Source organism: Capricornis sumatraensis, chromosome 15, assembly GCF_032405125.1.
Source record: "Capricornis sumatraensis isolate serow.1 chromosome 15, serow.2, whole genome shotgun sequence".
Taxonomy (NCBI): domain Eukaryota; kingdom Metazoa; phylum Chordata; class Mammalia; order Artiodactyla; family Bovidae; genus Capricornis; species Capricornis sumatraensis.
This window is the reverse complement of record NC_091083.1, coordinates 70,912,282-70,939,671: the sequence shown is the minus strand read 5'-3', so window position 1 is coordinate 70,939,671 and position 27,390 is coordinate 70,912,282. Positions and strand designations below refer to the sequence as shown.

The following is a 27,390-nucleotide window of genomic DNA, read 5'->3' as shown; positions in this document are numbered from 1 at the left end:
GATTATTTTTCTGTTCCTATTTCTGTTTCAACATCGATCCAGACTTTAACCTCAATTACTGGGGGTTCAACATAATATTATGAAATCACATAAATCACTGTCATGGCTATGCAGCTAATAAGCAATAAAATTAAATAGGCATAACCACTGTTCCCCAGTGCTGAATTATGACTGCCACACAGTTTGAGTCCACGTCAATCACATACTTGGTATACTCAACCCAGGACCCATGGTTCCCAGATAGTGGACGCTGGTAGCTGCATTTGGTCTATCCAACATATCCCAGATATTTCCAGGGAAATAAACAGTCCATTACAGTGTTTGATCCTTGCCTAGGGTAATCACACTGGGTTGCTTGAATTCCAGTCTAGAGCAAAGTGAAGTCTAGAATATGGAATAGATTGTAACAATACCTGTGGCGGATTCATGTTGATGTATGGCAAAACCAATATAATATTGTAAAGTAATTAACCTCCAATTAAAATAAATTTATATTAAAAAAAAATAATGGCCCTCAATGAATCATGACTTTTAGTACCCACAGGCTATCTAGATTCCTCCCACAGTGACCCTGAGCTTGGCCATGTGACTTCCTTTAGCCAATGAGACATCAGCAAACACGATGCCAGAAAAGGTTTGATAAATGCTTCGAGCTCGCCTTCTTGGAACCCCAAGACCACCATGCTAGAGGAAGACCACTTGAAGAGAGAAGCCCAGCCATCATAGCTGAGCCCAAGGATTGGCTTACCAGGCAACTAACTGCAGTCTCACGAACCCAGGCAAGACTGGGAAGAACTGCTCAATCAATCCCAAGAGTCACTGAGAAATAATAAGCTATTTTAAGCTGCTAGGTGGTTTGTTTCAGGGTAGTTTGTTATACAATAACAGCCAACCAATACAGCATAGTTCTTGATGGTGACTCATTCAGAGGACTATCAGTACTCTCTTTGTGGTGCCCAAGGATCCCAAAGAGTCCTTAAGCCAAAAAGCCTGTATACTAGGGTTTCTTTTGAGGACTTGGAATTCTGACTCCTCCATCAAGATGTAGGTTTCACTTGACTCTTCCTGTGTAAATGACAATGGGACCATTTCCCTTTCCCAAACTCAGTGGGTTTCATATTTATCCTGTCTTAGTCTTCCCCTCTGCTCTAGACACAAATTCCTCCATCAAATATGGTAGACAGGATGGGGCAGTGGGACCAGCTCTATTTGTTGGCACAATCATGGGATGAATACACGGGATGATGCAATACTCTGAGCAGATTCTGGAACACTGTTCTGTTTTTCAAATCCCACCTGCCTCTCCATGTTTGGTACTTTGGCGCTGGTGACTGTTGAGAGAAGGACTTAGAGTTTGGCATTTAAAGAGCCTCTGAGTCTTGTAAACAGAAATACTGACCATTTTCTCACTCCATTAGAAGAGAAACACTGGTTCCCAGAAGCCAAACAAGAATAAATCATGCTAGAAATTACTTCATTTATCTCCTCCACAGGGTTGCTAGCCGGAAAAATGCCAATATTAGGAACTGTCTAGACTTCTCTGAGCACTTGATAAGCATCTCATATAACTCCTTATCAATGACCAGGAGAAATACTGGTTGAGTGCCATGGTGTGTTGGGTTTAAGAAGGTTCCAGGAGAGAACCAAATTGGATGAATCCCTCAGAATGGCATCACCTTGGTTTATCAGCCTACTACAAGTGGTTTCTTCTTCCAAGGGTAAACTCACACTATCCAAGCATATAAAGCTACTGAATAAAGCCACAATACCAGTTTCATGTGATAAAGAGAACTGTCTTGCATGCCAGAAATTTATTTAAGCATGATCAACTCACTCCGTGTCTGTAGGCAGACTTGGTTGGTTGGCACACCAAATTATAATCAGAAGGTCACAAGGAGATACAGAATCATCACGTTTAATGGCATTATGTCAACATGGGTTGAAATCTCCTTTTCCATAATCAAACTGTCCTTAGCAACAAGATGGCAATCTTCAAAGTTGTTGCTCACATTGTCCTCTCTTATGGACAGCATTTAGATCTCATTGCTCACAAATGATCCCCTAGCCTCCTTTTTTTTTCCTAGGCATCTGTTCTTTATTTATTTATCTGCACTGGGTCTCAGTTGCAGCACATGGGATCTTCCATCTTCATTGGGGCATGCAAAATCTTTAGTTGTGCCATGTGGGATCTGGCTTCCTGACCAGGGATAGAATCCCAGGCCCCCTGCCCTGGGAGCACGGACTCTTAGCCACTGGATCACCAGGGAAGTCCTTGTTGTTTTTATTATTGGATTCAGTGGACATGAAATTATACAAACAAATATAATCAAACTAACAAAAAAGGGGAAAAGGAAGAAAGTACAAAACTGTATATTTGCTGAAAGTGTGTATATGCTCAGTCACTTCAGTCCTGTCTGACTCTTTGCAATCCAGTGGACTGTAGCCCATCAGTCTCCTCTCTCCATGGGATTTCCCAGGCAGGAGTACTGGAGTGGGTTGCCATTCCCTTCTCCGGGGGATCTTCCTGACCCAGGGATCGCATCCACCTCTCTTGTGTCTCCTGCATTGCAGGCGGATTCTTTATCCACTGAGGCACCTGGGAAGCCCCAAAAGTGTGTATATATGCTGATAAAAAAAAGATTCACTGTTAGAATTTGAAAAAGAATGGATAAACATGGATGTATAACTGAATCACTGCTGTATACCTGAAACTAACACAACATTGTTAATCAATGATACCCAATAAAATACAAATTGTTTTAAAGATTCACTGTTACACTTGGAACTTTTTGTCACTTTAAAATTATGATAAGAGCAAAACAGTGATTCCCCATATTAAATGTCTATATACACTCTTCAAATAAGTAAACACTATTATATTGGTATTTAAAGCTTTTAATGTAAAAAATGAGCTTGTGCTTATTGTTTGTTAACATATCTACCTAAGTTGAATTGACAACAACAGTACTTGCAGGGCATAAATTTTATCTATGATGCTTCCCTGTTTTACTTTAATGACATTCAGTTTAAATTAGTTTAACAGAGATATATTGAAGAGAATGGGATAATAGCTTTCAAACAGGCTTGGGCAAACTAGGAAGGGTGTCAAGATCATAACTTCTCTGGCAAATGTTGTAAAATGAAGGAAATAAATTGTAACAATCTGTAGCAACATCAGCTTTGGCTTGTCTTTTTTCTTCCCTGCCATTGAAAAACACATTGCATTCTCTCTTTGCACAGAAGTATTGATATTACTAAAAATCGGACAGAATATCCCTGATGGTCCAATGCCTAAGACTCCATGTTCCCAATGCAAGGGGCCAGGGTTCAATCCCTTGTCAGGGAACTAGATCCCACATGCCACAACTAAAGATTCTGCATGCTGCAATGAAGATCAAAGATCCTACTGGCCGCAACTAAGACATGGAGCAGCCAAACAAATAAATGTTTTAACAGTCAGACAAATAAGCAAGTCTCTCTGTCAAATTGCCAAAATTACATTTTTAAAAGGTGAGAGGAAACTGTTTTTCATTTTTTCTTTCTCCTTGTTTTCCCCATCTCCACAGTCCCTGGTAATCACCCTTCTAGTCTGTGTCTCTGTGAGTTTGGTTGCTTTAGATTCCACATAGAAGCAATATCATACTGTATTTATCTTTCTCTTACTTATTTCTCTTAGAATAATCTAGGCATCTGTTCTTGACAAAGCTCTCTTTATAATATCATCTACTGTGAAGCATGTTAATACTGCGCTTTCTTCAAAGTGACTTTGCTAGGCTCAGTTCCAACATGGCCTGGCTGGGTCTCTTATTCACTATCGACCACTAGTGCTGGGCTGAAGATGTCCAGATCGTATTCCATGAATGTTTGTGCATGAATTTCTTACTCTGATTCATTATATGTTTTGTTATTTAATTCTCAGAGAGACCTCATCTTCCACCTAAGTGTAGGAAAGGAAGGTAGATTCTATTGTTCCCAGATACCAACTACAAATAACAGTACAGTTAAGCTCATTTCAGTTGAACAAATATCCCCAATGGGTAATGACTGACCATGAAACCTTAACAGGAAGGCAGCCTCTGGGGTTGTGCCCCCAGGCTCTTGTCTTTGGCCATGATCTGTTCAACATTTTTGTCAAGGATTTGACAAAATGGTCAAGGGCTGTACTGTCCTATACAGTAGCCTCCAGCTTAACCACAGTTGACTACTTAAATTATTTTAAATTAACTAAAATCGAAGCAGCTCCTTAGTCACACTAGTCACCTTTTAAGGGCTCATTGGCCATATATGACTAGCAATTGCCATATTGGACAAGGCATTAAAAAAAAAGTTCTATTGGACCCTTCTGATCTAGAATGCAAATGCTCATTGCATTTATGAACAACATCGAATAGAAATTGTTGATGAATATTTCATTGGAAGTGGACATGTTTTTAAACTATGATCTTGCTTACATCCGTTTTCCCTCCTTATTGTAACAGCATTCCAATTTTCCTTGGGGTAGGTACAGCAAACCTCCAAGTACCAGTTCATGTATTTTGGGAAGAGCTGACTCCAGCGGTGAACATATCACTCAGATCAGACCAATTATAGCTTTACACTCAAGCTCTAGCAGTAGTCTCTCAGTCATGTCCAACTCTTTGCAACCTCTTGGACTGTAGCCCACCAGGATCCTCTGTCCATGGAATTCTCCAGCAAGAATACTAGAGTGGGTAGCCATTCCCTTCTCCGGGGGATCTTCCCAACCCAGGGACTGAAACCAGGTCTCCTGCACTGCAGGCAGATTCTTTACCATCTGAGCCATAAAGGTAAGTACATAGCCAATCTCAGCCAATGAGATTCAGTTCTGAGACTTGTTGAACCTAGGACATGATTGGGAGAAATAATTCCCCTTGGAGTTTCAAAAAAGGTAGGATATACACTTCAAACTGCTGTCAGTCATCTACTCAGAGACACTTTTTGACAGTTTTATATATACATGTGTTAGTTTGAGTTGGATTTCTTGTCTCTTATCATTGAAGACATCCAAATTATTTGAGTGGGTGGATTATGGGCTCAAAACTCAGCAAGCTTGGGACTTCCCTGGCAGTCCAGTAGTTAGGACTCTGCTTACACTGCCGAGAGCCCAGGTTCAACCCCTGGTCGGGGAACTAAGATTCCACAAGTCCCGCGGCATAGCCAATAAAATAAAATAAAATAACTCAACAAGATAAACATAGAGCCTTGATTTCAAAGTTGAAAATCACCAGTAGGTCCAGGAAGGCTGCTGGGGTGCTGCTGCTGTTTTGCCTCTTGATCTGAGTCAGTGCTGGTTACATAGGGATGCTCAACATATGAAAATGCAACCAGTTTTTTCCCTTTGCTGTATGAATAACACACTTCAACAAACAGTTATTTTTTTTAATCAATTACATAAGGACCAGATGGGGAAGATGTAAGTTCACTAATGAGACTCCGACTTGAGAGTTTCAGTTTCTCATAAACTCACTATGAGTCAACAGTGGCTGTCCAACAAGCCAATGGAAACTTAGGTCATACTAACAGACAGACTCAACCTGAATGAGGAAACTGATAGCGCCATTCACCTTAGGGTGAGTCAAATCAGACTTCAAGAAAGACACAAAGCAGAATGTGTCTGCAAATCTCAAAGTGATACCTCACAATGGTCAGGGGGAGAAGAGATGGGAAGAGAGGATTCAGGGAGGGCAGGCTCAATGAAACCCTGGAATGAACAGTGTCTGGATAAACAGACAACCCTACTATCTGCAAATATAGTTTTCTACATAGAAAACCCCAAAAGAACCTACTAAAAAACTGAGACTAAGACATTCAATAAAGCGGCTTGATACAAAGTTAATATACACAAACATAAAGCCCTCCTTTCAAGAAATAAACAGAACTTAACATGGGAAAAAAAAGAAAACCCTAGAGCTTTTCTAAAGGAAAGAAAAGAATATTTTCCCAACAGAGGCACGCACTACTCATCTGCTTGGAAAAACTCATTATGACAAAGATACCAGTTTAGCCCCAAAATTTTTTTTAATTGTGGTAAAATATACATAACATAAAATTTACCAGTTTAACAATTCTTAGTGTTCAGTTCAGTGGTATTATGCACATTCACGCTGTGCAATCATCAGCGCCATCATCCATCTCCAGAAGTTTTTCCATCTTCCCAAACTGAACCTCTGTACCCAACAGACAATAATGTCTCTTTCTCTCCTCCCATTAGTTCCTGGATAATTTTCTTTTTCTTCAGTTTTTGTTCTCATGGTAAAACACGTATAACATAAAATTTACCATCTCAACCATTTTTAAGTGTATAGTTCAGTAGTATTGAATATGTTCACCACCATCCATCTCCAGAACTCCTCTTATTTTGAAAAGCTGAAACCCTGTGTCCATTTATAACACTAATCAATTTTTGGAGGAATCTATTTTTGAGCTGTGGGCAGAAAACTAACCCCAAAAGCCTTCAGTATTACACGAACATGCAAAAATATCCAAGAACATTTTGAAAAGGAAGAGTCATACGAAGAAGGACTTTTCTATCACACATTAAGCCACAATATAGACCTACGAGGATCAAAACAGTGTGTAACTGGCACAAAACCAGCTGGTTAGAACAGAATAAACAGTTTGGAAAGTCACCCTTCTTCACAGATAACAGTTTCGAATATGAGGGGGGCATGGCAAACTCATGGGGAAGGGAAAGATTCTGAACATTTGATAATTCTTTGGAAACAAAATTGAGATAGGCAGACTTTTCAGTTATTACTTTATGCTCAAATGAGTTCCAGGAGGATTACATATTTAACTGATTTAAACGAGGCCACAACATCTAGAAAAACATTGAGGGTAATATACATCTTTAGATGAGGAAACACATTAGAGCCAGAGTCAGCAAACTTTTTCTGTAAAGGGCCAGAGGGTAAGTACTTTCATCTTTGCAGGCCTTATGGTCTCTGCTGCAACTCCTCAGCTCTGCCACTGTGCTGTGAGAGCATCCAGAGACAGCATGTCAACAAATGGCTATGGCTGTGTGCCAATAAAACTTTATTTACAAAAACAGATGGTGGGAAGATTTGGCTTTCCAGCCATAGTTTTCTGATCCTTGTTTTAGAGGGGTAAAATCAAAGAACAAAATAATTGGGAAACAAGCAATATATCATATAGTTTAGCTACATAAAAATTAAAGACTCCAGGGCATAAAGCATATATACCATAAACAAAATAATAAAGCAAACACACACACAGTGCAGGAAATATTTGCACCGCACGTGCCAGAGTCGACATCTCCTCTGTTTTCATTCCTTCCCTTTCCTTGTCCTCTCACACACAAACATACACACCATCATCAAAATCGAGAAGAAAAAGAAACACAAGAGTAGAAAAATGGACAAAAATATACACAGAGAAAGGAAGAAATGACCAGTAAGCTTGTAGACAGGTATGCTGTGTGTGCTGAGTTGCTACAGTTGTGTCCAGCTCTTTGTGACTCTATGGACTGTAGCCCACCAGGCTCCTCTGTCCACGGGATTCTCCAGGCAAGAATACTGGAATGGGTAGCTGTGCCCTCCTCCAGGAGATCTTCCCAACCCAGGGATCAAACACACATCTCTTACTTCTACTGCTTGGGCAGGCAGGTTCTTTACCACTAGTGCCACCTGGGAAGTCCCTTATATATAGGTATTTAACCTTAAAAATCTCAATTACATGCATATGAGGACCACAGAACTAATTTTCATATATCAAATACATCATCAAATTGTCTTTTCAGTGCTATTGACTGGCGTTGATGGAGAATGCAGAGGCAGGCCTGGTACCCACTGCTGATAAAGGGTACAGTCGTTCAGTCATGTCAGACTCTTTGCGATCCCGTGAACCACAGCACGCCAGGCCTCCCTGTCCATCACCAACTCCCGAAGTCCACCCAAACCCATGTCCATTGAGTCAGTGATGCCATCCAACCATCTCATCCTCTGTTGTCCCTTTCTCCTCCTGCCCTCAATCATTCTCAGCCTCAGGATCTTTTCAAATGAGTCAGTTCTTCACATCAGGTGGCCGAAGTATTGGTGTTTCAGCTTCAACATCAGTCCTTCCAATGAACACCCAGGACTGATCTCCTTTAGGATGGACTGGTTGGATCTCCTTGCAGTCCAAGGGACTCTCAAGAGTCTTCTCCAACAACACAGTTCAAAACCATCAATTCTTCTGTCCTCAGCCTTCTTCACAGTCCAACTCTCACATCCATACATGACCACTGGAAAAACCATAGCCTTGACTAGATGGACCTTTGTTGGCAAAGTAATGTCTCTGCTTTTTAATATGCTGTCTAGGTTGGTCATAACTTTCCTTCCAAGGAGTAAGCGTCTTTTAATTTCATGGCTGCAGTCACCATCTGCAGTGATTTTGGAGCCCAGAAAAATAAAGTCAGCCACTGTTTCCACTGTTTCCTCATCTATTTACCATGAAGTGATGGAATGCCGTGAAGATAAGGGTATAAACTGATAATAACTATTCTGGTGACCAAAAAAGCAGTTTACGCTGAAGTTCTGCAGTGTTTATCTCTTTGAATCTATTGACCCTCTGGGAATCTACCCTATGTAAGTCATCAAAAGCTGTGTCCAAATACTTTTATACAATAATAACCACCAGGGCATAATTTACAGTTGCAAAAATTAGAAACAACCTCAAAATCCAATAATAGGAGAGTGGTTACATAAATTATGGTACATTCAGACAAGGATGTATGAGGTTGTCATTTAAAATATCTTTTCCAAAGACTATATAAAGACAGAATAAAATAGTTGACCTCTAAGCAACATTTGACTCAGCTGATAGACTTTTCTTCTAAAGATACTTCCTTCCTTAGTCTTCTGAGATGTCACATCATCTCAGTTTTTTTTCTTCCTCACTGCCAGATGGCTCTTGGTCCCCTTTGTTCTCTTCTTAGATGAATAACTGGCTAGTCAGGTGACCCAGGGCTTTCTCTTAGGGCCCCTTCTTTGCTCTGTTTTGCTTCCTAAATGATCTCAGACAATCCCTTCACTTTAAAAAGGTTTCATTTCTAAGCTGGTGATCCCCAAATTTTTAAAATCTCAAGATGACCACTTGGATGTTAAAATGGTATCAACTGGGGTAACTCTGCAGAACTCTAGATTCTCTCCAAATTCTCACCTCCCTCCTACCCCAGTCTTTCCAGTCTCAAAACATGGCACCATCATCTACTTAGAAGCTCAAGACAAATACCAAGGGTCACCTGCGTGTCCTTCCCTTTATCACGTGACACACAAATCCTAGCGGCTCTACCTCTTCATTTCTCCATCTCCACGGCCAGGCTGCAGGCTCTCATCTAAGCCCCTGGGATAGCTTGTGATGCGGCCTCCCTGTTCCGACTCATGCTCCCGTAGGAATAGACTCCTACAGCCTTTATCTCATCGCATGCTTCCCCCTGTCAAAACCCACCAGCGGCTTTTCATCTCCACCCAATTAAATGTACACATCCTACCACAGTCTACTGGGGTCAATGTCCTTCAGGCTACCTCTCTGCATCCCCTCTTCTTTCCATCCGCAAGTTCATTCCCACCCCTTTCATCTAGATTCTCATGTGACTCCCTCTTTCTCTACACTCAAAAATCAGCCCAAATCACCTCCTCTAAGGGGCTCACCCTGATACCATAGCATATACATGGCCTCCCATCCCAGCCCTTATTTATCTCACTACTTGCTTAGGTTCTTCAGAACACAGAGAAGGTGCCTAATTTTGTTGAGCAGACAAATGCTACGGTGAAAGTTATTTTGTAAACACACGCTTACTCACTCTGTGTTTGTATGCAGATACATAGAGTGAAGACAACTGGGTTGAGTACGCCCCATGCGACGCCCCCACCCCCGAGGTCCATTCTTCTTCATGCTTGGGGAAGCCAACCCACTTGGACCACATCACAGACTTCCTTGCACCCTGCTTCCTGGTTTGGTTTGGTAATGGGAAGCATGGGCAGAAGACTGGAGTGCAGCTGCAGTGGGTGGAGGAAGCTACTGCTCTTGTTGGGCAGCCCTCCTCACAAAATACCTCCTTAGATGTAAGTAGGGTCTCATTTCTTGGCCTTTTCAAGCCTGGGGGGCTCATCACCCCCACTTTTACTAGCCCCAGAGTGATGCACCATTCCTTGGTACATAAGGAATGCACCTCAAAGTGGTCCCCAAGACTCTTTCAGGGTATTCAGGTTAAAACCATTTTCATAATAGCACTAAGGTGTTATTCGTCTTTTTCCCTGTGTTGACATTTGCACTGATGGTGCAAAAGCAACAGTGGGTAAAGTGCCTTTAATAGAGCGAGTTCAGTAGCGTCAGACTGTTCTACTGCTGCTGCTGCTAAGTCGCTTCAGCCATGTCTGACTCTGTGCGATCCCATAGATGGCAGCCCACCAGGCTCCCCCATCCCTGGGATTCTCCAGGCAAGAACACCGGAGTGGGTTGCCATTTCCTTCTCCAGTGCATGAAAGTGAAAAGTGAAAGTGAAGTCGCTCAGTCAAGTCTGACTCTTAGCGACCCCATGGACTGCAGCCCACCAGGCTCCTCCGTCCATGGGATTTTCCAGGTAAGAGTACTGGAGTGGGGTGCCATCGTCTTCTCTGTCAGACTGTTCTAGTCATCATGATAGTCTTCATTGCTTCATGTTGTTGTTTAGTTGCTAAACCATGTCCAACTCTTTTGCAACCCCATGAACTGTAGCCCACCAGGTTCCTCTGTCCATGGGATTTTTCAGGCAAGAATACTGGAGTGGGTTACCATTTCCTTCTCCAGAGGATCTTCCCGACCCAAGGACTGACCCCGAGTCTCTTATGTCTCCTGCATTGGCAGGCAGATTCTTTACCACTGAGCCACCAAGGAAGCCCATGATGATGGGTACATTTGTCCAAACCCATAAAATGTGCACCACCAGGAGTGAGCTATAAACTACCGACTTTAGATGATTATGATGTGTCAGTGTATGTTCACCAATTGTAGTAAATGTCCTATTCTCGTGGGGGATGGTTGATAATGGGGGAGGCTGTGGGCAGTTAGGGGCAGAGCACGGAGTCTATGGGAAATTGCCGTAACTTACCCTCAATTTTGCCATAAACCTAAAATTGCTTTGAAAAAAAAAATCTTAATAAAAACACAAAAACGAAACACACACCACAATAAAAAAAATCAATACATTTCACTTTTAAATGTCCTTGCTGATGCCATAAATGTACTAATCTTATTATGTTGCAACCTTGAGTATATGTTTTTTTATAAATATTCTGCATGTCAAAATGAGAAGTATGCATGAAGTAGGACCCACATTAGTTGAGGATTAAGTTGTGTACTAAGCTAGTCCTTTCTCTCCTGGATCACCATTTTCACTTAAAGAATGACTTGCAAACAATGGTTATCAGTCTTTTCCTCTAAAACGGACAAAGAGATTTTTCTCACTGTTATTGTTTATTGCCAATGACAGAATTTTAGCTTTCAGGTAAAAATTAGCATTTTGTAAAACTTGTATCACTGCCATGACCTCATAGTTTCCCAGTAATTGAAGAATCTTCTGGTGAGACGGGTGTTAAATATATAAAATTTTTTACTGAAGTAGTTTGGGCTTCCCAGGTGGCACTAGTGGTAAAGAATCCATCTGCCTATGCAGGAGACACAGGTTCGATCCTTGGGTCGGGAAGATCCCCTGGAGTAGGAAACAACAATCCGCTCTAGCATTCTTGCCTGGAAAATCCCATGGACAGAGGAGCCTGGTAGGCTACGGTCCATGGGGCCACAAAGAGTTGGACATGAATGAGTGATGAGCACTTAGCACCAATATGCAATAGCTGATTTACAATATTGCATTAGTTTCCAATGTACAGTATGGTGATTTGGGGGGTTTCTGCAGGTTGTATTTTGTTATAGGTTAGAAAATAAAAATTTTTTACATTGTATAGTGAAATGTGTCAACATTTAGAAGATGCACATAACTCACTGAATCAATACTTTCTCTTTAACTCCAGCTTTACTGTGATATAATTGACATATAACATTGTGAAAGCTTAAGTGTACAATGTGTTGATTTGATTCACATATTTATTACAAAATGATTACCACAGTAAGGTTAGCCAACTTCTCCATCACCTCCCAAAATTGTCCTTTTTACACGTATGTGGTGAGAACATCTAAGATCTGTTCTCTTAGCAAATTCCAAATATATTGCATTGCTAACTACAGTCACCCTGCTGTATGTGAGATCCCCAGAGCTTATGCATCTTATAACTGGAAGTTTATACCCTTTGACTCCCACCCTCACCAGCCCCTAGCAAAAACTATTCTACTCCATTTCTGAGTTTGGTTATTTTAGATTCCACATATAGGTAGTATCAAATAGTATCTATCTTGCTTTGACATTTCACTTAGCATAATGCCCTCAAAGTTCATCCATGTTATTGCAAATAGCAGTATTTCCTTCTTTTTTATGATCAAATGATATACATCACGTTTTTAAATCCACTCATTCATGAAGAACATTTAGGCTACAGTGACTAATGCTGCAATGAACACTGCTGTGCAGATATCTCTCCCAGGTAGTGATCTCTGTCAGATCACTCAAAAGTGAGGTTGCTGGATCATATGGAAGCTCTATTTTTAATTCTTTTTTTTTTTTCTATGAGAACAATTACATTTTATTTATTTATTTATTTTTACTGAGCATTTTAATTCTTAAAGGAACCTCCATATTGTTTTCCATAGTGGCTTCGCCAATTTATATTCCCACCAACAATGCACAGAGTTCCCTTGTCTACTCATCCTTACCAACAGATAAATCTCTCATCTATCTGATGAATAGACAATCGAAAAGCTATGAGGTGATATCCCACCATGGTTCTGATTTGCATCTCCCTGATGATTTGTACATTGAGTGTATTTTCATGTACCTGTTGGCTACTTCTACATCTTCTTTGGAAAAATGTCTTTTCAGGTCCTCTGCCCATTTTTTAAATTGGATTATTTGGCTTTTTGGCTATTGAGTTGTAAAAGTTCTTTATATATTTTAGATATTAACTCCTTATCTGATATACATTTTGCAAATATATCTCCCATTCTGTAGGTTGTCTCTTCATTTTAGTGGTCGTTTCTCTTGCTATACAGAAGCTTTTTAGTTTGATATGGTCCTACTTGTTTACTCTTGCTTCTGTTGCTTGTGCTTTTGATATCGTATCTAAAAAAGTGAGCCGATAGTTTCTAACAGATCAATATATTATGTTTTTTTTAAAAAGTATGTGTGGATAAAATAGTCATTCAAAATATAAGACAAACCAATGGATTTTAAGGTATCAATAAGAGCATAAGAAAAGCTAAAAATTGGTAACAGTTTCAGATTCCACACTGCAATTCAGTTCAGTTCAGTTCAGTCGCTCAGTCGTGTCCGACTCTTTGAGACGCCATGAATCGCAGCACGCCAGGCCTCCCTGTTCATCACCAACTCCCAGAGTTCACTCAGACTCACGTCCATCGAGTCAGTGATGCCATCCAGCCATCTCATCCTCTGTCGTTCCCTTCTCCTCCTGCCCCAATCCCTCCCAGCATCAGTCTTTTCCAATGAATCAACTCTTCGCATGAGGTGGCCAAAGTACTGGAGTTTCAGCTTCAGCATGATTCCTTCCAAAGAAATCCCAGGGCTGATCTCCTTCAGAATGGACTGGTTGGATCTCCTTGCAGTCCAAGGGACTCTCAAGAGTCTTCTCCAACAACACAGTTCAAAAGCTTCAATTCTTCAGCGCTCAGCCTTCTTCACAGTCCAACTCTCACATCCATACATGACCACAGGAAAAACCATAGCCTTGACTAGACGGACCTTAGTCGGCAAAGTAATGTCTCTGCTTTTGAATATACTATCTAGGTTGGTCATAACTTTTCTTCCAAGGAGTAAGCGTCTTTAATTTCATGGCTGCAGTCACCATCTGGGGTGATTTTGGAGCCCAAAAAAATAAAGTCTGACACTGTTTCCACTGTTTCCCCATCTATTTCCCGTGAAGTTAGCCATCGAGAAATTACTGAAGTTAGCCATCGAGAAATTACTGCAATTAGCCATCGAGAAACTACTACCTGTTGCATTTGATTGAAGTTTCAAAGAATACCCACATTTATCTGAAAAGGCAAGTAAAATATTTCCACTCTTTTCCAACTCCATATCTGTATGAGGTAAGACTTTCTTCATTTACTTCCACCAAAATAACATACCAGAACAGATTGAATTCAGAAGCAGATGAAAGGATCCAGCTGTCTTCTATTAAGCCAGACCTTTAAAAGATTTGAAAAAGCATAAAACTAGGCTACTCTCCTCACTACTTTTTTTGTTTTGAAAATATCATTTTTCATAAAAAGATTTATGTTAACGTGTGTGGTGGTTTTAAAACATGTCCACAGATGCTCCTCCCTTCAAGAGGTGGAGTCTAATCCCCTTCGCCTTGAGTGTAGGCTGGACCTAGTGAATCATTTCTAATGAACACAATGTGAGGGAAGGATGGTATGTGGCTTACCAGGCAGGTCATAAGAGGCACTGTGATTCCCTCCTTGCTCTAGCTCTTGGATCACAAGCTCTGCAGGAAGCCAGCTGCCATGTTGAGAGGATACTCAAGCAGTCCGAGGGAGAGGCTCACATGGCAAGAAACTGAGGCCTCCTGCCAAGAGCCTTGTGGGTAAGCCATCATGGAAGTGGATTCTTCAGCCCCAGTTAACCCTGCTGCTGCTGCTAAGTCGCTTCAGTCGCGTCCAACTCTGTGCGACCCCATAGACGGCAGCCCACCAGGCTCCCCCATCCCTAGGATTCTCCAGGCAAGAACACTGGAGTGGGCTGCCATTTCCTTCTCCAATGCATGAAAGTGAAAAGTGAAAGTGAAGTCGCTCAGTTGTGTCTGACGCTTAGCGACCCCATGGACTGCAGCCCACCAGGCTCCTCCGTCCCTGGGATTCTCCAGGCAAGAGTACTGGAGTGGGTTGCCATTGCCTTCTCCCAGTTAAACCCTGAGGTGATCACAAACATATGAGAGATCCTGAGCTGGAACCACATAAGCTAAGCTGCTCCTGGATTCCTGACTCACAGAAACTAAGACAGTAAATATGTATCTTTTTTAATTCTTATAGTTTTTAAAATTAATTAATTTATTTGGCTGTCCCAGGTCTTGGTTGTGGCATGAGGGATCTAGCTCCCTGACCAGGCATCACAGCCAGGCTGCTTGCATTGGGAGAGCGAAGTCAGCCACTGGACCACCAGGGAAATCCCAATATTTAAAACTGTTTTAAGTTTCTAAATTTTGAGCTCATCTGCAATGCAACAATAAATAACTAGTACAACAGCTAATGTTTATGTTTTAGTCAGTGAATACACATTTATTTTAATTCCTCAGTTTTAATTTCCTATATGGTAAATATTGATATAAAACTCATTTAAATAAGATTTCTTAAGAGTTCTTCATTATTAATAACATAAACATGCCTTGAGACCAAAATGTTTGAAGACTATTGCCCTAAACTCTTTGCAAATTGCTTCTTTATTAAACTTTACTCAAAATACTCTATGCGAGAGCATCTTTTGTTTCCAATAGGACTCTGACGGATAAAACAATAACAAAACAATCTTTTTTGATATTTCAATGACTGTTGCTCTTCAGTGGAAGGATAAGTGATTTTATTTTCTTCTTAATTTTTTTCTGTCCCTTTAAACTTTTCTACAAACAAGGATGCATTATTTTTATAATTAAGTGAAAAGAAACTTCCCTTTGCAAAATCATTCAAAAGTGAAAGTTCAAACTGCATTTTCTTTAGATGAGTCAATGGTTGAAGCTTGGTGTGCGGGGCCCAGATGTCCGCCAACGCAGCTGGGGGTTGGGGAGAGGTTTGTGGGAGCAGAGAGGGAGGCAAGGGGAAGAGGAGCCAGCATCCCCCACCTCCTCAGCCAGAATAGTTCTTTCATGTGTTTTACATATTGGGGTTCTGCACAACAGTTTATTTAAAGAAAAGTTTCCACTCTTTAAAAAAAGAAGCTTGAAAACCTTTACCATGAGAATAATAGCTGAAGAGTTAAAATCAGGCTGCAGAAGAATCACTCAACTTTTTCTTCAGTGTTTTTTTCAGGGTTTCCCTAAAGAAAGCCCTACACATTCTGAGGGAAGAACAGAAGCCCTGACAATTTCATGAATGTTTGGTCGTTTCAAGAGAGGCTGGCTCATGTGGCCATGGAAAGAAGTTACAGGTAGGGATGAAAAGGTTATTCAGGGACCGCCCCCCACCAATAGTAAGGGCCCAAGAGGACAGCAAAAACATGAGGGGCCTTAAGGCCCACAGAGACACAGATCAGAACCACAAGTGAATCATTCTCATATTTTCTAGAAAAAACAAAAGCAAGAGGTTCCAGGACCACCCAGTGGTTAAAACCATGGGCTTTAGGGACCACAGATCTGGGTTCAGGTCTCAGGTCTGACACTTCAAACTTATGAGATCTTGGCAAGTGACACAGCCTTTCAGAGCTTCATACAATGTACAATTTCAGCTGTAAAATGAGGTCTGTGAATGTAAAACAGTGAAGCCATTTTGCCAAACAGTTTGGCAGTTTCTTAAAAGTTAAGAAACTTAACTTTGGCATAGATTTACCATCTGACCCAGCAATTCCATTCTTAGGTAACTACCCAAGAGAAATAAAAACAAATGTCCCCAAAAGGACTTGCATACAAATGTTTTTAGCAGCATTATTCATCAAAACCCCAAATGGAAACCATCCAAATGTTCAGCATCTGGTGAATGGATTACCAGTGGCATATCAATACTGCAGAATGGATCTCCCTGGTGGTCCAGTGGTTAAGAACCTACCTGCCAATGCAGGGAACATGGGTTCGATCCCTGGTCCGGGAAGATCCCACGTGCCATGGAGCAACTAAGCCCGTGTGCCATGACTTCTGAGCCCAAGCACCTAGAGCTCGTGTAGCACTGCAACAAAGAGTAGCCCCCACTGCCCACAACTAGAGAGAGCCCGTGTGCAGCAGTGAAGCCAAAAACAAACACATAAAGACGTGAAAGTGAAAGTCTCTCAGCTGTGTCCAGTGCTCTGCGACTCCATGGACTGCAGCCTGCCAGGCTCCTCTGTCCATGAATTCTCCAGACAAGAATACTGGAGTGAGTAGCCATTCCCTTCTCCAGAGGATCTTCCCAAACCAGGGATCAAACCCAGGTCTCCTACACTGCAGGTGGATCCCTTATCAGAAGAGCTACCAGGGAAGCCCAAATAAACACATAAATAGAAGAATGTGTTCAGTGTAGAATAGTGGATAATGCAAGGTAGCAATTTACATCATATGTACTCCTCATTTAAATTCCAAAAACTGAAGAATAGTTGATTCACACTGTTGTGTTAGTTTCTTTTATACAGCAAAGTGATTCAGTTATGCATATACATTTTTTCATTTTCTCTGCCATTACAGTTTACTATGCTATACAGTAGGACCTCGTTGTTTATCTATTTTACATATAGTAGCTTGTAATCCGCTAATTCCAAACTCCTAATTTATCTCTCCCCCTCCCGTTTCCACCCGGTAATTACATGTTTGTTTTCTGTGTCTGTGAATCTGTTTCTGTTTTGTAAATTAGTTCATTCGTGTCATATTTTAGATTCCACATATAAGTGAGATAAATTATATATCCATGATAAACACTTCTTACCATACCACTCCCACATATATCAACCCAGTGTAATCCTACAGGGTTAGCAGGCATATTAGATCATCCTCATTTTTACAGATGGGGAACTGAGGCACCAAGGAGTTAATGAACTTTCCCAGGTTGCTTAGCTAGTAGGCAGCAGAACTGAGAGGAGAATCCTGGATAACTAACTTCAAAGACTATGCTTCTCACCTCTCAGTAAATGTCAGCTGGGTGTGGAGTTACTGCTCTACCAAGTGATGGGGAAAAAGGTCCAGAAAAGGGATCAGGGATGGCTCCCCAAGAAGGTCACACAGGAACCCAAACCTGAACGGTGTAGGAGTTAGTTAGTGGAAGAATGTTCTAGACAGAAGGAACCACATATGCCAAGGTGGAAAGGTAAGAGAATGCAGGGCGTGGGGCGGAGGCCAGAAGAGCTGGAGGTGGCTGGAGCGTGAACTGATACCCAGCAGTGGGAAGCTGAGAATGGGGCTCAGGAGGCCATAGAGTGTCCCTGGTGTCTGGACATTAACCTGCAGGCGATGCAGGGCTAGAGAAAGAAAGTCAGTGAGTTCCTCAGTGCTGCCTTACTCCAGGAATGACTCACATCACCCTGGCAGGCGGAGGAGGTTGACTCAGCCCCTGCTGCAAGCTCAGGGGAGCGGAGGAGCTGCCACCCCACACTCCCATCCCACTGGGAGCTAATGCCCCAGCAGCCACCCCACCGGCAGCCCCACCAGCACACAGAAGCTATCCCAGTCAGCTGGGAGCATCGGGCTCAGTTGTGCTGCCAGAAAGCTGAGCATAGTCTGGTGAGAATGCCTGCTAGCAGCTTCCACACCCCGCTTAAAACCCGGACACCTGTGGTCCCCAGGGGCACCTTTCAATGCACCCCAAAAGCGAGGCCACAGGGCACAGTGCTCTGGCCTTCCACTCTCCCTTGGCTCTGCCCAGAGCCAGGGGACCAGCCCGGGGCTGGGGGGAGGATCTAGCACTCTTCTCATTCAAATTTAATATCCAGATAAACATTTGCATGTATGCACAAAACATTCACTGTGGCAAATGTAAAACTACTGGAAAAAAAAAACTTATGTGCCAACAAAAAGAAACTAGCTAAAAATGCTGGTGAATCCATACTGTGGAATACTATGAAGCAGTTAAAAAGAATGCAGATATATTATTCCATTGTACTGGCATGAAAACACCTCCAAGACATATTATTGAGTGGGGAAAAAAAAAAATGTATCTAGTATGTACCAGTTACATAAAAAACAAAGCAAACAAAAGTCGGAAACTAGCTCTATAGTTCACCAAGTCTACAAACACAGGTAAATGAGAAAATGCCTGGAAGGAAATACATCCATCGTGGAAGGAAGGAAAGGAGGGAGGGAGGAAGGAAAGGACTTTTATAACTCTATGTTGTTTGGTTTTTATAAGAAGCATGTATTTGCATTCTTAAAAACACTAAAGTCTGTTTAACACACATACACACACACAGAGTGGGAAAATGTGTTAAAATGATCACCCTACTGGTGCAAGGTTCAGGGTCCCTTTTCAAAGAGCTGTGACATCTGGGATCTTGTCTAATTCTTTCCACACTGCCTTGAGGGCAAGTATTCAAAACCCCTTTTATAGATTAAGAAACAGAACCCAGGGAGGTGAAACAAGCTCTTCAAGGTCACGTACAGGACCGAAGGACTGAGGGGCCTCTGATCCTTGGACCCAAGCCCAGCACTCTTTCTAACCTGTTCGAGTGGGAGTGCACCAGGGCGGGGTGGTGGATGTTGCTTGGATCCCCATCGTCAGCTCACAGAAACTCTGAAAAACCTCTTCCGCAAAGGGAAACGAGGCTCAGGGGAGAAGGGAATGGAAGACAAGTGGGAAAGGAGGGCTGATGCACCGCCGCCCACGACAAAAATCACACATCATGATGTACCGCCCACTGAGTGGGAGGGACCTGCCGAGTCACCCAGTAAATGACATGTAGGAAGAAGCCCCGCAGGGCGGTGTCCCCCAGGCCTGACACTTCATGCCTCTCTCACAGGGGCTGCTCACTCCAGGTTCTGGCTGTGTTGTTTGCAGCTGAGGGGTTCTGGGGACGCCTCTCTGCTCAGTCCCAGGGCGCTCTGTAACCAGGCCAGAAAGGGACCTGTGCTTCTCAGAGGGTTCTAGAATCTAAGGGGCAATAAACATAAGCCCTAATACCCACCAGTGTGGTAAGTGCCTCCACCCCTCCGTTCTTTCATTGGCTGCTTTAGCACCAACTGTCTGGAGGATGTGGGAAGGCAGGAGACCAGAGGGACCCAAGAAACACAGCTGGGTCCCTCCAAGGACAGGCAGAGGGGATTCATATTCAGGGAGGCACCAGCACCTACCAAAGGCAACACAGGATGCGTGGACACATCTCAGCTGCAGAGAGAGCAGGCGTGAGCCCTTGGAGCATGCTCAAGGAAGAGGGCTTCGGCCAAACCACAGAGCTTCCTTTCATTCTTACAGCTTACAGCTGCCACAAGGCTGTGAAGCCACAGGGACAAGAGCCTGGATTCTGGGAGTTCCGATCCCGGCTCTCCTCCCTTGCTCAAGTTTCCAAACCTCACTGGTCTCAGTTTCCCCATCTGTAAAATGGGTATTATTATACCTGCCTCTTGGGCATTATGATATCTGGATGTTAGGACATATAATAATAACAGAATTAAATAAAACATAACAAGTACAGGGTATCCAAAAAATCTGGAAACAGATTATATGAATGTATGTATATATTCATATTTATTTATTCATTTGCTTTACAGACTGGAAATGTCCCAGACAACATTGTGTACATCTGTCTGTTTCTAGACTTTCTGGACACTCTTTATATAAATATACTTTTATATAATCATCATTTTATATAAATGTACATAATAAAACATAGTAATAATATAATAAAATAAAACATAGCAATCACTCACACAGTATGAGGGACCATGTCAAGAACTTACAGGTATTCTCTACTTTAATGCTCAGAGCAAGCTCTGGAGGTGGATGCTATTATTAGCCCCATTGTACAGAGGCAGACACTAAGGTACAGGGAGCTGAAGAGACTTGCCTACTTGCCAGGGTCACCCCGGGAATAAATGACAAAACCAGTCTGGGACCCAGGTCATCTAACCTCAGAGTACTTATGTTGTTTTCCCCCTGTCTAACCCATCTACCTCTGCAGTGAAGACCCAATAAAAGGGACCAGTTTCCAAGCACAGAGAAGGGGCTTAGGAAATGCAGGGTCCTCTGAGCACTGAGCTCCTGGAGGAGAGAAACCAGATCCAACTGGTTCACCACTGTACCTGGAACTGTAATATACAAGACATAGGTTGGCAGTCAGTATTAGTGTGAGGGAAGGAAAATAAGTATGTATTAGCCAAAGGCTGGCATTCTTGTCTAAAAAAAAAGTCTCAGATTCCAGCGCCTTTCCTAGGAACATCCACCTCCTAAGATGCCTGGGGCTGCCCAAAGGGCCAGACCCACCCCACTCTCCCCTCCACAGCACAGAACCCAGAATCCAAGAGGCCCAGGCGGCCACCCACCAATCCGGCCCAGGAGTGGCCTACCTTCTTCAGCGTCGTTCCTAAGTGAGGCCTCCAGGAGAGCCACGCTGGCCTCGAAGGACACCTTCTTTCTCCGGCCGCCCGTGCTGCGCTTCCGCTCATGCTTGCGCTTGCGATGCTGCAGGTCCTGCTCATACTGCGCCCACTTCTTCAGCTGCTGGGCCCGGCGCTTCTGGGCGGCGCGCAGCCGCTCCAACGTGGGCACCTTCTCCAGCAGCTGCAGTTCGGTCAGCAGGTCCACGTGGCTGGCCATGGCCTCCGCGCCTCCCTGCGCCCTGGCTGGGGGCTAGCGCGGCGCGCCAGGGGCCGGGGCAGCATGCGGGCTCCTGCGAGGCTGGGGCGGCATGCTGGGGCCTGTGACAGGGAACGGAAGAGGCACAGACGGACAGGCGTCACACTCAAAACTCCAATCTGATGACGTCACCCAGTCCCACCTCCCAAATGCTTTCGCCCCTATTTTATTGTCTTCCTTCCTTATTTCTTTTTAACTGAGATATAATTGACCTATAACATTGTGTAAGTTTCAACTGTACAACCGTGTTGATTTGACATACTTAAATATTGCAATATGATTACAACTGTTAGTTAACACCTCCATCACAGTCATACAATAATCCTTACTTTTGGTGGTCATATTATAATTTCATATAAGGTTGTTTTATTGTTACAACACACACGGGAGTTTATTGTTATAACATGGAAGGGGTTTATTGCTATTTTTAAAGGAGCGAGTACTGTATTTTAAATGTCTCTGTATTGATTTATACCTTGGTAAATATGGACAGATAAAACCTACAGAAACACAAGCTCTTTGGGAACCTTATTCTGAAGAGTCCAGTGGTTAAGAATCCACCTTCCAATGCAGGGGACGCAGGTTTGATCCCTGGTTGGGGGACTAAGATCCCACATGCCACAGGGCAACTAAGCCCCCATGAGGCAACTGAAGAGAAGAAGCTCCAGGGTGGCAACGAAGATCACCCATGCTGTGACGTAATGCTCCCCAGTAGTGCTGTTGGTGAGGAACCTGCCTGCCAAAGCAGGAGACCTAAGAGATGCAGGTTCAGTCCCTGGGCTGGGAAGATCCCCTGGAGGAGGGCCTGGCAACCCACTCCAGTATTCTTGCCTGGAGAATCCCATGGACAGATGAGCCTGGCATGCTACAGTCCATGGGGCCACAAAGAGTTGGACACGACTGAACAACACCAACAACCCCCACTTTATGGATGTGCCCCAGTCTGCTTATTCATTCACTCACTGAAGAACGTCTAAGTTGTCTCCAGCCTGGGGCTAATACATTCACGCGCAGGTTTTTGTGTGAACATGAGTTTTCATTTCGCTAGAGTAAATGCCCAAGAGTACAACTGCTGGCTTGTACAGTAATTACATGTTTAGTTTTATAAGAAACTGTCAAGCTGTTTTCCAGAGTGGCTGTACCATTTTTCATTCCCTCCAGCCATCTATGAGTGGTCCAGTTTCTCTGCCAGAACTTGGCATGCCCAGTGTTTTAGCCACTTAGATAGATACTCCTTTTTAAAAGTAAGGAGCTCAGAGGAGTTGAATTCACAACCATGCTGTATCATCATGACGGCAGGAACTCACTGGGAGCTAAGGGACCACCTATTTACTTTTCCCCACTTCCTCAAAGAATCAAACAGTGAAACCTGCCCTGTGATGAGTCCTGGTTCAGAGATGGATCAAGAATCAGCTCTGCCTTCTAGGAAACACCACGTCTACTGGTCTGTCATGGTGTCATCTACCTGTAAATTAACCTGATCCTTCTGATGACCTAATGAGAGACCTAATGAGACCAGGTACTATTCTGATCCCTATTTCAGATAAGGAAATTGAGGCACAGAGAGACTAATTAACCTACCGAATACCACACAGCTAGAAAATGGATGTGTTATTCTGGCTGGGGTTGTCAGGAAAGGCTCTCCAAAGTAGGAGGCAATTGATTTGAATCTCCAAAGATGAGCAGGAGTTCACTCGCTGAGGAGGGCAGACACAAGCTGAAATGGAGCTTCCCAATGTTCAAAGGCATGTAGAGGGGCTGAACGCCATGAAGGGAATTCTGGGAGCCAACACACCCAAACCTTGCTTGAGGGACTTTCCTGGTGGTCCCGTGGTTAAGAATCCACCTTGCAATGCAGGGGACGTGGGTTCAATCCCTGGTCTAGGAACTAAGACCCTACATTCTGTGGAGCGGCTATGCCTGACTGCAACTACTGAAGCCTGAGCACTCCAGATCCCCCGTGCCACAACTAGAGAACGCATGCACAGCAGCAAAGGATCCCACATGATGCGATCAAGATCCTGTGTGTCACAACTAGGAACCGATGCAGCCAAACAAATAAATATTAAAAAATAAAATAAAAACATGGCCAGAGGTGGATGGGGCTGCCCAGCCCAAGGGAAGAGAAGTCTTGGAGGAAGCAGCGAGTAACTTGTGGTTCAAGGCCAGGCAGCAGAAGTCCCCCACGGTCCACATCATGTTTGTTTGTTTGCTTGGTTGGTTTGGGGTCCACACTGTATTTTATGGTATTGTCATTCACTGCTAATATTTAAAATTTGAAGATTTGATATCCAAAATCAGATTTTCAGCCTTCCTTAAAACATCTCAGTAGCTGGCCAAGCCGAGCTCACGTGGCAACGATCAGCTGGTACTCAGTAGGACTGCCTGGTTTAGATGGGGCACATCTCACTCTCCATAGTGCCCACTACCTCCCATTACTCCCCTCTGACCTCCGTCACTAACTGGCATCACTTGCTACCTCCCATAGGACTTACCTGGTGGCCCGGTGGTAAAGAACCTGCCCACTAATGCAGGAGACACAAGAAACACAGGTTCGATCCTTAAGTCAGGAAGATCTCCTGGAATAGGATATTGCAACCCATTCCAATATTCTTGACTGGGAAATCCCATAGACAGCAGACTACAGTCTATGGGGTCACAAGAGTTGGACACGACTTAGTGACTAAACCAACACCACTACCACCACCATTAACTCCTGTGGTCACAGGTGAAATATCCACAGGTCCAATATGCACAAGGGAAGGCAGTCTGTGAGTCTCCTCAATAAGGACCAGGATCAACGTACAGGGGAGTGGTGGTGTGCACCCAAAAACAGGCACCTGGCCTCCAGAGCTGTCCCACAAGCAACCGAACCAGGGCTTGTGGTCCAGCAGCTGTCTCTGGAGGTGGCAAATTCTCCATCACTCACTGAAGAATAAAATTTCCACTGATGTCAGATCAGCCTGAGTATTCTGTACATCTTCTGTCAGCCGTAAGAGTCTGTACACAGATGGTTATCCATTTCTTCATTATTGAATATTCACTGATCACCTACTAATTGGGAAGCGTCAAAACATGCAATAAACTGTGGAAAATTCTGAAAGAGATGGGAATACCAGACCACCTAACCTGCCTCTTGAGAAATCTGTATGCAGGTCAGGAAGCAACAGTTAGAACTGGACATGGAACAACAGACTGGTTCCAAATAGGAAAAGGAGTATGTCAGGCTGTATATTGTCACCCTGCTTATTTAACTTATATGCAGAGTATATCATGAGAATGGTGTACTGGGCTGGAGGAAGCACAAGCTGGAATCAAGATTGCCGGGAGAAATAGCAATAACCTCAGATATGCAGATGACACCACCCTTATGGCAGAAAGTGAAGAGGAACTAAAGAGTCTCCTGATGAAAGTGAAAGAGGAGAGTGAAAAAGTTGGCTTAAAGCTCAACATTCAGAAAATTAAGAGCATGGCATCCAGTCCCATCACTTCATGGCAAATAGATGGGGAAACAGGGGAAACAGTGCCTGACTTTATTTTTCTGGGCTCCAAAATCACTGCAGATGGTGATTGCAGCCATGAAATTAAAAGACACTTACTCCTTGGAAGGAAAGTTATGACCAACCTAGACAGCATATTAAAAAGCAGAGACACTACTTTGTCAACAAAGGTCCATCTAGTCAAGGCTATGGTTTTTCCAGTGGTCATGTATGGATGTGAGAGTTGGACTATAAAGAAAGCTCAGGACAGAAGAATTGATGGTTTTGAACTGTGTTGTTGGAGAAGACTCTTGAGAGTCCCTTGGACTGCAAGGAGATCCAACCAGTCCATCCTAAAGGAGATCAGTCCTGGGTGTTCGCTGGAAGGACTGATGTTGAAGTTGAAACTCCAATACTTTGCCCACCTGATGCAAAGAGCTGACTCATTTGAAAAAACCCTGATGCTGGGAAAGATTTAGGGTAAGAGGAGAAGAGGACCACAGAGGATGAGATGGTTGGATGGCATCACCGACTCAATGGACATGGGTTTGGGTGGACTTCGAGAGTTGGTGATGGACAGGGAGGCCTGGCGTGCTACGGTTCATGGGGTTGCAGAGTCGGACACGGCTGAGCAACTGAACTGAACTGAAAAACACGCTAAGACTGAAGATAGGGATAGTCACATCAATCACTCTATTAAAGCCTTTAATCCTTTTCTAAGAACCTCCCCAGCCATTGTCCCAGCCAGGTGTTTCCCTAAGTGTAGAAAGAGAACCCATTCCAGACTCAAAGACAGCAAGTTACCTCCTTTTCACTTGTTTTTTTAATAATCTATCAATTTTTTCTTTAGAAGAAAGTTATCAGTTGGGTGCTAATAGATCTTTAACATTTTTATAACATGTCAATTTCCTTATAAACAAAGAGAAAGTCAGCCTCAGGCTCATAGCTTTGGGCAAGCGAGAGTATTTACAACAGAATGTAATGACAGTGATTTTTTTCCCCTGTGGATCTGGTTTCACAGTAACTGTTTATTTATGGTGGTGATATAAAATTTCCTTTTTAAATAAATCTTCATTTCCCTTGGAAATCCTGCAAGGGAGTAGCAAAGAAAAATTAAAGAATGATGGCATTTAATGCTGGCAAAAATTGTGACTGACGTTTGGGAATCCCTCACCTGGTCACTGATCCTCAATAACAACAATCTGACAAAAGAAGCCCTCTTAAGAGCTCATTATTTCAGCTGACAAATATTCACTGAACATCTGTCACATGCCAGACAGCTAGGGATACAGCAAGGTAAAGACAGGGACGGTCCCTGCCTATTGGATGGATGACAAAACAGAGGTACAAGGGAGTGGAGGACACATTCACAGGAAACAAAGACTGAGCAGTAACTTGAATCCTGAGCCCAACTCCCAGTATAGTGCTCCCTCCTTGAGCCCCAGGGTGGAGCACCCCATGCACACAGGAGACACTCACTCCTATGCCTTCCCTGGGTTGGAGAGTCTGCTTGAGTAAAGGAATTAAGGGCAGTTGCCCAGCCCCCTGGAGAAACCTGAGGACGGTGTCTCCCAAGGGCCAAGAAAGGGGGCCAGGGCACCTTTCTCTGACTTTGCTCTGTCAGCCCCCAACTGGCTCGCCCCTCTGGGTTCCCTGGAGCTGGGGCTCCAGGACAGCTCCCTCTTGACTGCTGGTTTTCAGGTGACCTAGTTTCCCCCAATAGACCCACACCTCCTCCCACCCCCATCCAAGAAAACCCTGCTTGATCTAATTAAAGAATTGCCATCAGTGCTGCTAACACAGCAGCCAGGCAGCCCCCAAGGCAGGGCACTGGCCTGGGTGCTAGGGCACCCCGCAGAAGTACTGGCTCCTATGAGCTGTGGAATGGCCCCCTTTGTGAGACCCAGTGTATTTGCCCATATTTCCAGAGACAGCCCTGGTTGGTGATGGGGACACAGCCGAAACTGCCAGGACGCGAGAGAAGTAATAGCCTCAACTCTTTCTCTAAGAGTAGGGGAGTTTTTATTTAATTTTTGGCTGCAATTTCCAGCATGCAGGATTTTAGTTCCCCCACCAGGGATCGAACCTGGGTCCCCAGCAGTAGAAGCATGGAGCCCTAACCACTGGACTGCCAGGGAATTCCAGCAATCCTCAACTCTTAAAGGGGATCCTGAAGAAGGAGCTCATCTGAAGGAAAACCAGCTCCATGGAGACATATTGAGCCCAGAGTGTTGCAGGAGCACCCAGATGGACCATCTTGCAGAGAACTGAGCACATGGGGGACGCAAGACAACCAAATGTCTGCGCTGGAGAGGCGGGTAGGGGAAGGGGTCCA

At 43.5% G+C, this 27,390-nt stretch overlaps 1 protein-coding gene across 1 annotated transcript in view; it reads right to left on the bottom strand.

Annotated features, from left to right (window-relative positions):
• PPP1R16B (protein phosphatase 1 regulatory subunit 16B) overlaps nucleotides 1-21,537 on the bottom strand; it is a 75,350-nt gene extending 53,813 nt beyond the window's left edge. The window contains exon 1 of the mRNA XM_068987490.1: nucleotides 21,288-21,537. Coding sequence (XP_068843591.1) covers nucleotides 21,288-21,537 — 250 coding nt within the window. The remainder of the gene's footprint in view (nucleotides 1-21,287) is intronic.
• Nucleotides 21,538-27,390: the final 5,853 nt, after the last annotated feature.